The sequence below is a fragment of the Rana temporaria genome, chromosome 9 (genome assembly GCF_905171775.1).
Source record: "Rana temporaria chromosome 9, aRanTem1.1, whole genome shotgun sequence".
NCBI lineage: Eukaryota > Metazoa > Chordata > Amphibia > Anura > Ranidae > Rana > Rana temporaria.
In genome coordinates this window covers 126,494,991-126,508,582 of record NC_053497.1, presented here as the reverse complement: position 1 = coordinate 126,508,582, position 13,592 = coordinate 126,494,991, and the positions used below count along the sequence as shown (strand labels likewise).

The 13,592-nt window shown below is 44.5% G+C and overlaps 1 protein-coding gene across 1 annotated transcript in view; it reads left to right on the top strand.

The window, feature by feature from the left end:
- The window catches only part of LOC120914023 (histo-blood group ABO system transferase-like), a 177,918-nt gene extending 176,196 nt beyond the window's left edge, over nt 1-1,722 (top strand). The window contains exon 7 of the mRNA XM_040324452.1: nt 679-1,722. Within this exon, the coding sequence (XP_040180386.1) occupies nt 679-1,396 (718 nt within the window). The 3' untranslated portion in view covers nt 1,397-1,722. The remainder of the gene's footprint in view (nt 1-678) is intronic.
- Nucleotides 1,723-13,592: the final 11,870 nt, after the last annotated feature.

Below are 13,592 nucleotides of genomic sequence, written 5' to 3'. Positions count from 1 at the left end.
CTGTAGTGTGGCTCTGCAAAACTAAAAACGCACTAAAAAATGCATAGGTGTGAACCAGGCCTTTTCATGATGAGAAAAATGCCATTTTTTTAATTGGTCATTAAAAACGATTGTGTGTGGGCTCCAGAGCATACACCGCTCCTAAAGTGCCCCAGCCCATTAAAATTAATGAGCAACGCTGCCAAAGCACCTGCAAAGCAGCGCTTTGCGGGCACTTTTAACCCTTTATTTGGCCGCTAGCGGTGGTTAAAAGCACCCGCTAGTGGACGAAAAGCACCTCTAAAATGACGGTCAAGCACCGCTAAAACTAGCAGTGCTTTACCGCTGACGCCCCCGCACTGTCAGTGTAGGGATGTATCCTCAGTGCCTTGCACTCACAGTGTAATGATACAGAGAGTGTTGCTGACAACATCAGAGATCCTCTCCATTTACGAAGAGGACCCCTTATTTCACATGACCTACAGGAAGACATCTACAAATGTATAACACAAATAAATAGCAAAAAAACTGCTAAAAACCATCAAAGTGGTTGTGTGGGGGTGTCAGTGCAGAATAAGGGCTAATAACATTAATCAATTTGTTATCAATCAGGTAATTGAAATGTCTGTTACAAAGTGTAACCTGTTAAATCTATTTTATAAATGTCTTAATATAAAGATGCGTTGACCTGTTTTTCAGGTACACAGTCTTCATCAAGACCTTCATTGAAACTGCCGAACAGTTCTTCATGGTGGGGCATAAAGTCAACTATTATGTATTCACAGACCGTGCTAATGACACTTCCAACTTCACTCTCCCTGAGGGGAGGCAGCTGGTCATCTTAGAAGTACCCAGTTATAAACGATGGCAGGAAGTGTCTATGAGGCGCATGGAGATGATCCGTGATCATGCATATCAACGTTTCTACAAGGAAGTGGATTATTTGGTTTGCGTGGATGTAGACATGAGATTCACTGACTCCGTTGGGGTGGAAATATTAAGTGATGTGTTTGGCACATTACATCCTAGTTTTTACAATGCACAACGTGGCAGTTTCACTTATGAACGAAGACAGCAGTCAACAGCTTACATTCCTACAGATGAGGGGGATTTCTATTATGCAGGAGGGTATTTTGGCGGTACAGTGGAAGAAGTCTACAAATTAACCAATTTCTGCCATAACGCCATGATGACTGATAAGAACAACAGCATTGAAGCCATCTGGCATGACGAAAGCTATCTGAATAAATATTTTCTTTACCACAAGCCAACCAAGATCCTGTCCCCAGAATATCTGTGGGACAATGGCTTTGGTGTTCCACAAATCCTCCAAAGAAGACGGTTTGTTGCTGTTCCCAAAAATCACAATGAAATTAGGAACAAAAGGGCGTTGCAGGAGAATCCTGGATACCAATAATAAAAAAAAATCATTTGGGAAGTCCATATATTTTTTAACAGTTGGGACTTTAAAAAGATTTTAAAATGTCTGCAATCAAGTAACTTTGAATGCATTTAAAGTTGTTAGGGTAAGATGTTTGTTATTATGTGCATACACATGAACCTGCTGTTACCACAGTCTTCTAGCACTAGCACCTTTGCCTTGTGGGAGCAGGGGTACTGTTACACATAACTAGACTTAAAAACGTCCCCTCTTAACACCTATGCTAACTAATATGTGTAAGAAAGATGTATACTGTATACCTAAATTGTGTTGATAAAGTGACAAGAAATGGTGCCAAACTATCAATGTATAAATGAGTGAAGCTGCCCCTTTAAAATTGAATACTTAAAGCGGTGGTTCACCCACACTAACAACATTTTAGCATTAAATTAGGCATAGTAGCGCGAGCTACAGTATGCCTGTATTGATTTTTTTAGCCCGGTACTCACTGTGCAATCCTATATAGAAGATTCTGACTTCCCTCGGAGAATGGGCGTTCCTATCAAGAGGGAGGATGATTGACGGCCGGCTATGGCACGTCACGCTCCCCGAAGATAGCCGGAACAGGTCTCGGCTCTTCACGGCGCTATACGGCGCCTGCGCACAGACTATGCGCAGGCGCCGTGAAGCGCCAAGTCCTATTTCGGCTATTTCCGGAGAAGCGTGACGTGCCATAGCCGGCCGTCAATCATCCTTCCTCTTGATAGGAACGCCGATTCCCTGCGGGGAGTCGGAATCTTCTATATAGGATTGCACAGTGAGTACGGGGCTAAAAAAAATCAATACAGGCATACTGTAGCTCGCGCTACTATGCCTAATTTAATGCTATAAAAAAAAATGTTTTAGTAGGGTGAACCACCGCTTTAAGTGGATAAGGCTATGTAAAAAGGGTGTGGTGCTACCTCAAAAAAACAAAAGATACATATAATTCTCTACTAAAATCAAATTGGGAACCTAAAACCTCTGATTGTTAATCATGTTTCAGTTATAATCTATATATAATCAGAGGTTTTAGATTTCCAATTTGATTTTAGAAGAGAATTATATGTACCGGTATCTTTTGTTTTTTTTTGAGGTAGCGCCACAGCCTTATACTGTATGCCTACCTATTTTCAGGCCATGCCGGTCCAGTCACATAATACGGCTCCCCTGTGTCAGGAGAGAGACGGGAGTGTTCATAACAGATGGGCCATTGAAGTCTGTAAGCTGCAATTCCACTTTAACCACTTTCCAACGGGAGGACATCCCCCGGTTATAATGGGTAATATTGGAATGATGCTTGCACCTACAGGCATCATTCAGATATGTTTGTTCTTAGCTGGCGATTCTCTTTCATGCAGAAGTGATCTGAGTGGCCAATTAGCCCCTCTATCACTTCTGTGGGGAGCAGAAAGGGTCCCACCCCCCTTCTGCCGCCTCTCCCAGACTCTACCATACGATCGTGTTGCCCAGGATCGATTCAGCTGGCGGGGATAGCTGCTCTGCGCAGAGAGGGAGGAACTGACGTCATTCCTCTCTCTTTCTATATCCCCCAGAAACTGGGAGTCAAGAGTTATGTTGTCACTACCGGTTTGGCCTCTGTTTACCTGGCCACCAGCAGTCAATCTGCATTGGAGGCTAGAGGAGAGATTTGGGGTCTAATAGACCTCAGATATCTCCATAAAGTGGACCTGTCAAAAGCCCATAGTGTCACAAAGGTTCATCCCGTGTCATAGCAATAAAAGTAAAAAAAAAAAAGTGTAAAAATAAATTTTCAACGCCATCCCACTTTGTGTACTTGCTAATGTGAATGCATAGGTTACTCCCTTACGCATATTTAAACGGTAATCGCACCACACATATGAGGTATTGTCGCGAACGTCAGAGCGAAAGCAATAATTCTAGCACCTGAGCTCGTGTAGCTCTAAACTGGTAACCTGTTAAGGCATTTAAAGTGTTGCCTATGGAGAATTTTAAGCACTGTAGTTTGCCGCTATTCCATGGGCAGACACAATTTTAAAGCGTAACATGATCTTTCACATTATACAAAACATTTTTACTTGTTAAATTCATGAAAAAAAAAAATGCCTTTGTAAAACCATTGCGCAAATACAGTGTGACAAAAAAAAACTTGCAACACCCACCATTTTATTTTGTAGGGCCTCTGCTAAAAATTATATTATATATGCCGCCCCTTATATATACGGTTTCCAATAATTACAGAGACGGATAATGACAACAAATTTGCAGAATGGCATACATTTTGTTTTGCTGCCGAAAAGGAACTGGCACAGAAGGGTGAAGGGTGTAGCTTGTAAACTATGCTCACTGCTGTCTTCCTGTTTCTCTGTATTGCCTCTTAGAAATCAATACACAAGACACTTCTAGGTTCAGTTGGTCAGTATCCCCATCTTGTTTTACAATGTTTTAGCTTATTACTGTCTATAGAACAATATTTGACATACAGAAATGAACAGAGATGGTTTAACAAGTCACAAGACAGGTTTAAAGTGGAGCTCCCCGCTCATGGGAACCCTCCCCCCTCCGGTGTCACATTTGACACCTTTCAGGGGGAAGGGGGGGTGCAGATACCTGTCTAAATACAGGTATTTGCACCCTCTTCCGGCCACACAGTCTGCGGGTAGACTGCGGGCAGGACGTCAGACCCCCCCCCCCCCCTCGTGTTCTGGGGAACACACGGCTCCCAGAACACAACGGGGACCAGTGAGCACGACACACGCGACTTCATCGCCTGGCGCTGCATGCGTTCCAGCTTGAAACACGGAAGTGCCGAGCGTACTCAGCGCTGGATTCGGCATACCTGCATGGGTCCTTTAAACAGAACAGTGTGCAGACTGCACACTGTTCTATTATTGTCGGCCGTAGCCAGCTTGGCTACCAAGCTGCAGGTACCACCTGTCCCTATCCTGAAGAGCTTGCCATACTGGATTGACGCTACCCTCCGTACTGGCATTACTGGGGACCCCCTAAGATATCCCCCACCAGCAGACCCTGCACTGCAGAATTCCTTAGCTGCTGCAATACCTGCTTACTGGAGAACACTGATCCTCTGCAAACGGATAAGTACCATTGCTTTGTTACATTGTTACTCTAGAAATACCCTGATCATATAGACCTTTTCTAAGTATTGTATTTGAAGCTACTTTTACATTATACTACCGCACTGCTTGGGATTACTTACTGTCTTCAGCTGATCGCTGTGCAGTATCTTAAAGGGACATACATACTCAAATTACCTGAGCTATATTTGCCTCTCCTATGCAACTATTAATTGCCATCATAATACCTATTTACTATGTGCTTGACATAAGTTGTTACTTTTTTATGGGCATATGCCCTAAGTTACTGAACATGTTCGCCTAAACTCTTCTATGCTATGGGTTGAAGGTATTTCATACCTATACCCTTAGTGGCCTAATGCATTTTTTATGTAGAAGTGATATGATGTAGAGAACCCCCAAACTCCTGTTCCCTGATTGGAGTGACGCCTGGGGTCCCGTACTAATAATCACTTGCATTCCGAAGTGCATTTGGAATCTTCACGTGTATATCGTATACTTTTAAAGGCTAAGGTTTGGTCGCATGTTGTAGCTCAATACATTCCCTTATGTGAGAGAGAGATGATGTAGAGAATCCCAAAACTCCTGTGTTCTGTTTGGAGTGACGCCTGGGGTAAAATACTGAATTCTCACATAGAGAAGTGCATTGAAATCCTTGCTAACCGCAGTTGTGGTTCACTCCCGTTCTCCAGAGCTGTTACACTAGTACAGCTCGTCTGCAGGTACACAGTGAAGAAAGAAGTCTGGAATTTGCTGCAACTCTTCAGCTTTTATTACATCTTCATATAAAAGAAGTATGGGGGTACAGTAAGAATTAACATGCTTTGCCCCACAGTAAGCACTTACTAAGCAGCGTGAAACATGTTAACTTATACTGTACCCCACACTATTTGTGATGCTTTTATGTGAAGATGTAAAAAAAGTTGAAGCGTTGCAGCAAATTCTGTACTTCCATCTTCACTCCTGCTGGGAATACTGTGGAGAGCAATGGGGGGAGAGGGGGCTTAACAGCACAGTCTGCTGGGACAAGAAATGGTTGTACGATGCTGACTGTTCCAAAAGCTTTAAGTTTAATCAAAGACATGAAAGCCTGAGAGATCGCTTTAGATAGTTGCTAAGTGTACTGCATGAAACATTCATGCAAAGAAGGTGAGTCCCTATACCCTGTGTTAGCCCACCTAGCAGTGGCAGCTGGTGGTATTTTTTGGGGGGCAGCAAACAATCCAACCCGCTGCCACCCCCAAACCCCACCTGGTCAGGTCAGAGGCACCCCTCTGGTTGGTCACCAGCCCCGCACTTACACCATCTAGGGCTAGGTATTGCTTTCCATGGGCGGTGGGTGGCGGCTTCACCCAGCATCTTCTCCTCGGCTTTAGCTGCTTCCCCTATGTCTCCTCCTTCCTCCTCCCTGGCGGCCAATAGGATCGCTTCTTCTCTCAGCCAATTGGGTGACGGGTCTCAAGACCCGCTTCCTGATTGGCCGGGAGGAGAATCAGGAAGACAATAGCAAATATTAATTCACTATTGTCACACAACTGGATGGGCTTGAGGCACAGTGCTCTGCGCCCAAAGCCCACCCTTTTTTAAACCACTTAGAGCCTCAGGCTCTAATCCCGTGCTTCTAAAAAAAAAATTGCGCCCATATGGACGGGCCTCCACTACTAGCTAGGTATTAAATATAAAACTGGAGTTACTCTTTTTTGGCCACCTTGGTCTCCAATAGCCAATCTATGGAATGTCTTTCTCTTGAAATGAAAACTGTAACAACTTTTATATACAGTAAATAAGGAAAGGATAATTTATCCTACAGTGGTTACCGTTCAGAGTTGCTCATATGTAACTTATCATGAACTATGGGAACCATCCAGCCAAGAATAAGCTCTGGGAACCATTCAACCACTCCACAGAATCAGTAGACATGGTGCAGCTTTCATAAAGTCTATTATTTTTTTCAATGGAACTGGTCTGTGATCCATTGGTGAGACTTCCTTTTACTAGCTGTCCTTGTGAGACCAAACCTAGAAATTAAAGATTAGGTTGTTCTAAACACAAAATGGCAGCAGAGGCACCCTGCATCCCAGAAACTGAAGAAGACAGCACACCACTAACTTCCAGATAAAAGGCGTTGCAAGTCACTGGTGTGCTGGCTACTTCTTCAGTCTCTTTTTAGTAACATAAAAGTACAGCAATGCTGTTGTGGTGCACACTGAATCACGTGTTAACTTATACTGTAGATTGCATTGGATTTTGTTTAAAATGAATGGAACCACAACACACCACACATAGAGCAAGTGCATTGCCACAACACATGCCACAATGTGTGAATGAAACCTTAAAGGGGTTGTAAAGGTAAATGTTTTTTCACCTTAATGCATCCTATGCATTAAGGTGAAAAAACATCCAATGGTACCGCCCCCCCCCCCCCACCGAGCCCCCGTTTTACTTACCTGACCATTCGAAACTCTCGGGCGCGTCCATGTAATGTTCTTGAGTTCCCAGCCTGGCCGTTGATTGGCTAGGCTGGGCGGATTGATAGCAGCGCAGCCATTGGCTGGCGCTGCTGTCAATCACAGCGGATGACGCGGCGTGCTGGGGGGCGGGGCCGAGTGATACAGTCGGTGGCTATGGCCACCGCTGTATCACGGGAACGCACTCGCAAAAGCTTTCCACCATGCAAGCTCGCTCACATGAAGGTAGAAAGCTTTTGCGAGGAGGAGCTGAGACAGCCGCCGAGGGACCCCAGAAGACACGGTTCGGGGACACTCTGTGCAAAACGAGCTGCACAGTGGAGGTAAGTATAACATGTTTGTTATTTTTAAAAAAAAAATGTTGACTTTAGGGCTATACAGTATGACTTACATTATAATGTCTAGGTTACAATATTAGAGAGAAACTATAATGATTTTTTGTAAATTTAAATTTTTTGCAAGTGTTCAGACTTTTTGTAGTTTATTGCCTGAATCATTTACTTCCTTGTACAAATTCTGTGTTTTATAAATAAATAAATAAATAAATAGCTATTAAAGGGTGCATTCATGACACTTCACTTTCCAAGAAGGAAAAACAACTCAAACTTTATACTTTCTGGTAAACTACTTTAATCATATAATCTTAAGAAGTTGGTGTTTCTGCCAACAAAGTAGAGGATGTGACCCTCTGACCCACACTGGTATATTTTCTTTTAAATAGACCTAACACAAAGTTCCATCTGCTGGATGCAAGTGTTAAATATGAAATAATATGTATGCTATTTCCCTTTTACGTGAATAAAAAAAGACTATGGGAAATAGTTATAAAACAGCAAATGTAACCCTCACTGGTGGTAAATTATTCAGTAAGGTTTAATCTACTGAGTGGAACTATACTGCCAGAGTGCATTGATGGTGGCAATGCTAAACCTAGAGTTATTGGGTATGCATGCACTGTCCAAATGAAAAGGAGGATGGTAGCAGAAGGGGCAGGGGAACAAAGGGGGCTTGCAGAATAATTATTATGGGAGGGGGCAGTCCTTTGAGGTGTCCTTCTGCTGGCTATTGTTGGGGTCCTTTAAGAGCATTGGTGCACTTAACATTCCCAGTTAATCTGCATGCAGTATAGATACAGTATAATTATGGTATAGTCTCAGCACAGGACCAAGGTAGATATTATTATTATACAGGATTTATATAGCGCTGACAGTTTGCGCAGCACTTTACAACAGTAGGGCAGACAGTGCATTTACAATACAATACAGAAGGAATTAGAGGGCCCTGCTCGTTAGAGCTTACAATCTAGGAGGGAGGATCAAGTGAAACAAAGGGTAATAACTGTGGGGGTGAGCTCATAAAGAAAATAAAAGAACAGTTGTTAGGTGGAGGCAGGATAGATAGATATGGTTCATATGTGGTAAAAATGCGGTATAAAGTTGGTATAGGTGCAATCTAGGCTTGAAATAAGTGCGGTACAGAGTGCAGTATGGGTTTGTTATGGATTGGGTACACTTGAAGTCCTGCTCTCAGTGGCTCAGTCTTTGCTGGCAGTATAAACATTGGGCGAATGGCCCTCTCACCAGTCCCTGGGAAGCTGCATTGACCTCTTGCAGGGTGAGTGGATGCTCCAGTCTCCAGTGCTGTCCGGTTGTCCTCAGTCTCAGTCTCGGATCTCCGCTTGGTATGGTCTCCAGCTGGCAGGAAAATATTCAGTCAGAGGAGCTCTCTCTCTAACTCCCTCAGTGCCAGGAGAAATAACTTTTCTGAGCAGTTTAATAAAAGATAATCTCTCCACTCCTCCTACTGCACAGTGCCTACCTGTAGTGTAGATCTCCCCCCTGCTGGCTGCTGAGGAGGGTGGTGCATGTCTCCATATCCATATTACTGTAGACCAGCACCATAAAAAAAAAAAATAAGATGCAATATATAACATTTCTGCTCTTGGGCTTAGATAGGTGAACATAAGGCCCCATACACACGATAGAATCCATCCGCTGAAAAATCCCAGCGAATGGGTTTCAGCGGATAGATCCTATGGTGTGTACACTCCAGCGGATCTGTTTCCGCGGATATTTATCCCCTGGGATGGATTACAGCAGATAAATATTTGCTGACATGCTAAACAAATCTATCCGCTGGAATCCATCCCAACGGATGGATCCGCTGGTCTGTATAGACTCACCGGATCCATCCGTCCGAAGGGATCCCCCGCATGCGTCGTAATGATTCGACGCATGCGTGGAATTCCTTATATGACAGCGTCGCGCACGTCGCCGTGTCATAATCGCGGCGAAGGCGCGACACGTCATCGCCAGAGGATTTCGGCGCGGATTTCAATGCGATGGTGAGTACACTCCATCGCATGGAAATCCGCACAAATCCTCGAGAGGATTTATCCGCGGAAACGGTCCGCTGGACCGTATTCGCGGATAAATCCTCTCGTGTGTATGGGGCCTAAGTCAACCAGAGACAGGCAATTTAAATTTTTTCATCTATGGGATGGTGGGAATACCAGATTGCATACACACTGTAGTGTTGTCAGAGGACAGCTACTGCCTAAATTGGCTATAGGGTAATTTATACAAGAAACTGAACCTTTTTTAAAGGGGGTGCATTGCAAAAAAATATAAAGGTGAAATGGGCATGACCTGCCTGTCTAACGTGTTTAAGGTTCCATTAGACTTCAATTGGTTGAATAGTAAAATATTAAAGAATAAGTGCACACTAAAAACAGTTCAGTTCTGCACCAGGAAATGTTTTTTTTTTTTTTTTTTATAAAGCATAAGTTAATGTGCATATTTATTATTTTCATCCCTCTATTTTATTGTGCAAAATATGTTTTTCTAAATAAAAGGTAACACAGAAACTGACTGAAGCTGTTGTATTCTGAACACAGCCTTAAATTCTGTATTCTGTTATTTTATGCCATATATCTTAAAGGGTAACTCCACTTTCGTGGAAAAAAAGAATAGCAAATAAAAAAATAATAATATAGCATATACAATTGCGACACAAGTCATATTGTAATTGAGGGCCAGTTCACACCAGACGCAGTTCCATACAGTTTCGTGTGCATTTTTTCTGCACTGAAAATGCATGCACAGTTTTTTCCATGTATTCCAATGGCTCTAGTTCACACCATTCAGTCAGTTTCCAGTGCAGAAACTCACTGTAAGGCCTCGTACACACGACTGAACATGTCCGCTGAAACTGGTCTGCGGACCAGTTTCCGCGGACATGTCCGACCGTGTGTACAGCCTAGCGGACATGTTTCCTGGCCTAGCGGACAGGTTTCCAGCGGACAAAAGTTTCTTAGCATGTACGACTCATCGGACATGTCCGCTGGTTATGACGTATAACCAGCGGCCCGAAATCCTGCGCATGCGTCGAATTGATTTGACGCATGCGTGGAAGCATTGAACTTCCGTGTCAGAGAATGTCGGTGTCTTCTACGTCACCGCGTTCTCTGTCCGCGGGGATTTTGGTCTGATGGTGTGTACACACATCAGACCAAAAGCTCCCAGCAGACATGTCCGATGAAAACGGTCCGCGGACCTTTTTCATCGGACATGTCTGCTCGTGTGTACAAGGCCTGAGGTGTGAACTAGAACCAACTAAAGCCATTGGAATACATGGAAAACACTGTGAATGCATTTTGTGCAGAAAAAAAGCGCACGGAACTGAACGGAACTGCATCTGGTGTGAACTGGCCCTGAATGTTATTAAAAATTACCTTTCCTTTTAAATCTACAGCTTTGTAATTTTCTGTGAAATGCAATGCAATACGGCTACCTGGAGATGCTCTGTACGCAGAATGTGTATGGAACACCCCAGAGATATGTGATTTCCTGCTTGTGTGATTTGTTTACTGATCCCAGAAGTCAAGGTACATGTCAGATTTCAGGCATTCCCTGCAACAAAAATGACATTTTTGGTAAGATACTCCCAATAGGATTTCACGTATGCTGAGCAGACTCTGCAATTTTCCTCATTAGAGCTTTGCAGGTGCAGCAGCTGGTTGATAATTAAGAACCCACTCCCATTAGATTCATTTCTGAACATGGACACAGACAAATATACAGGGATTTCTTCAGAATAACAAAAGGTACGAATCTGCAACAGTTTGTTAAAATCCTTGTAATGTACATAGATCACCCAGAGGGGAATGTATTTTTCTCAGCAAAAGTGGAGTTACACTTTAACAACTTGCGGACCGCCTGTCATCATTATATGGTAGCTACTTGAAGTGGAATAACGTTGCTATGGCAGCAGTTAGCTGCCATAACCCCGGTATCCTCTTCAACAGCGGGCAGTCTGCTTTTAGATAAAAGTGGTCTCAGCGGCGGATTTGCCGCAAGATCTGGCGGGCTCTGGCGGTTACCGGAGCCATCAGAGACGATCGGGTCCTCTCTCCTCACAGGCTGGATGCCGAGTGATGGAAAGATGGCCCCCGCTCAGCTCCACCCCATTGGACGATGAAAGCAAAGTCAAACGTCACCTCCACTCAATGGTCTTAAAGGGTAATTTTAACTATTTTTTTGCAAAAAAAAAAGACATTTCATTGTTTATTTTATTTTTTATTGCATGTTTGTGTAAATGTTAGATCTGAGGTATTTTTTACCCTAGATCTCACATTTAAGAGGTCCTGTCATGCTTTTTTTCTATTACAAGGGATGTTTACATTCCTTGTAATAGGAATAAATGTCACCCTGAGACGGTTCAGGCTGTGGCAATTGGCTGGAGTGGTGGCCTGTAGAGAATTCAATAGACTTGTCAGTGTCTTTTGTTATAACAGTCATATAAAGGTACATGGTTATGTAAACTGTAGTCACATTTGGAAACGTTGTCATGAGCAGAATCTGAATAGGACTGGAATAAAGGCACGTGACTGGTACTGGCCACATAAGAGTTATACATGGACTGGTCAGCGGTTTTAATGCAATTCTGGATGCAGGTCTAGGATCAGGACCCAATCTCCTCTGATGTAATGACCTAAGATTAGATTCTGCTGAGTGGGCAACATCATGGTTCATCATATAATCAACCCATGGCCTTGAAAAAGTCTTCAACTGACCCTCTGGCTGGGTCATCTGTGGAGAGACTAAAAGCCCAAGACTGGGGATCCCCCTGCAACCATGTAATAATCAGGCTGACCCACTGTGCTTCAGAACCAGAAGAGTTTGGCTTGAGCTTAAAGTATAACATACAACTATTTTTAACCACTTCCCTACCCATAGAAATATGACGTCTGCAGGAGGGATCTCCCATCCTGGGCGGGCTTCATATGACGTCCTGGGCTTCCCGGCTGCCTAGAGTCGCTTGGGAGCAGGTGCGTGTGCCCGGCAGCCACAATGTCCGCCGGGCACCCGCGATTGTCGGTAATAGAGCAGGGACCTGGATCTGTGTGTGTAAACAGAGGAACACCGATCGGTCTCCTCCCCTTGTGAGTCCCCTCCCCCTACAGTTAGAATCACTCCCCAGGTAACACATTTAACCCCTTGATCGCCCACTAGTGTTAAGCCCTTCCCTGCCAGTGACATTATCACAGTACCCAGTACATTTTTATAGCACTGATCGCTGTATAAATGTGAATGGTCCCAAAATAGTGTCAAATAGTGTTAATAGTATTAATAGTGTTAATGATCCACAGAGCCTGAACACACCCGAGCTCATCACAGCTGACAAGGCTTAGCTGGATAATCAGTCAGTGTCAGTTCAGTGAGGGAGTAGGACGCTTCCCGACGAGTCTGCTCTCTCCAGGGACCAGACAGATAGCCAGCTAGACACCGCAGACAGGCAGGCTCCTACAATCTTTGCTGCATGAATCAACTTGCAGCCCATAGGACCGGCTCCTTCCTTCCCTTCGTGGGCCCCTCTCTTCAGGTAAGACCCTGTCTTTCAGGGCCATCTTTCCACCCCCAGGAATCGCTAGTGACCATCCTTTTCAGGACAGCCACTCCAGCGATCCAAATTGCGGCTGTTTACCTTCTCTTAGAGCCGCATGCACCCCAATCAGTCACCCATAATCACCCCGGCCACCCGCCGCGCATAGCAGCGCTTTTTTTTCTGGCGATCTGCGGCTCTTTCCCGCATCCGCACCAGACCAGGCCTTATTCACGGCCGCCGCAATTAGGAAAGACCGCGGCTTCAGCCGTGGCCTAGCGGCGCGCCGCAAAAAGGAGCACTGACAGCCTGGAAATTTTCCTGGAATTGTCAGGGATCATCCCCCTATCCCTGGAGGATCCCATCCTCCCCTGGATTAACAACCAGCTCATACCCACCAAGCCAAACAGCCCCCAAACCTGAGGCCTGTGGCCCGGTCGGCGGCCATCTTGGTACTCCTCAGCTACAGTGACACCCTTCTTCCCCCCTTCCCCCCCATTCCAAACAGTACTTGATCCAGGGTTTCGTCCGATCGCCTTTCAGGGATCAGGAAGGAATTTTTTTCCCTGCGGCAGCAAATTGGCTTAGCACTGCCAGGGTTTTTTTGCCTTCCTCTGGACCAAGGCCAAGCGAGAGGATTCAGCGAATCTTCCCTCTATTGCAATTAATCCCCCCCCCCCCCCGGTGACTGGCAACAATGGTTAAACTGCGATACTCTGCAGAAACGATTTGGGGTCTGAGACAATTCGCAACAGTATTACC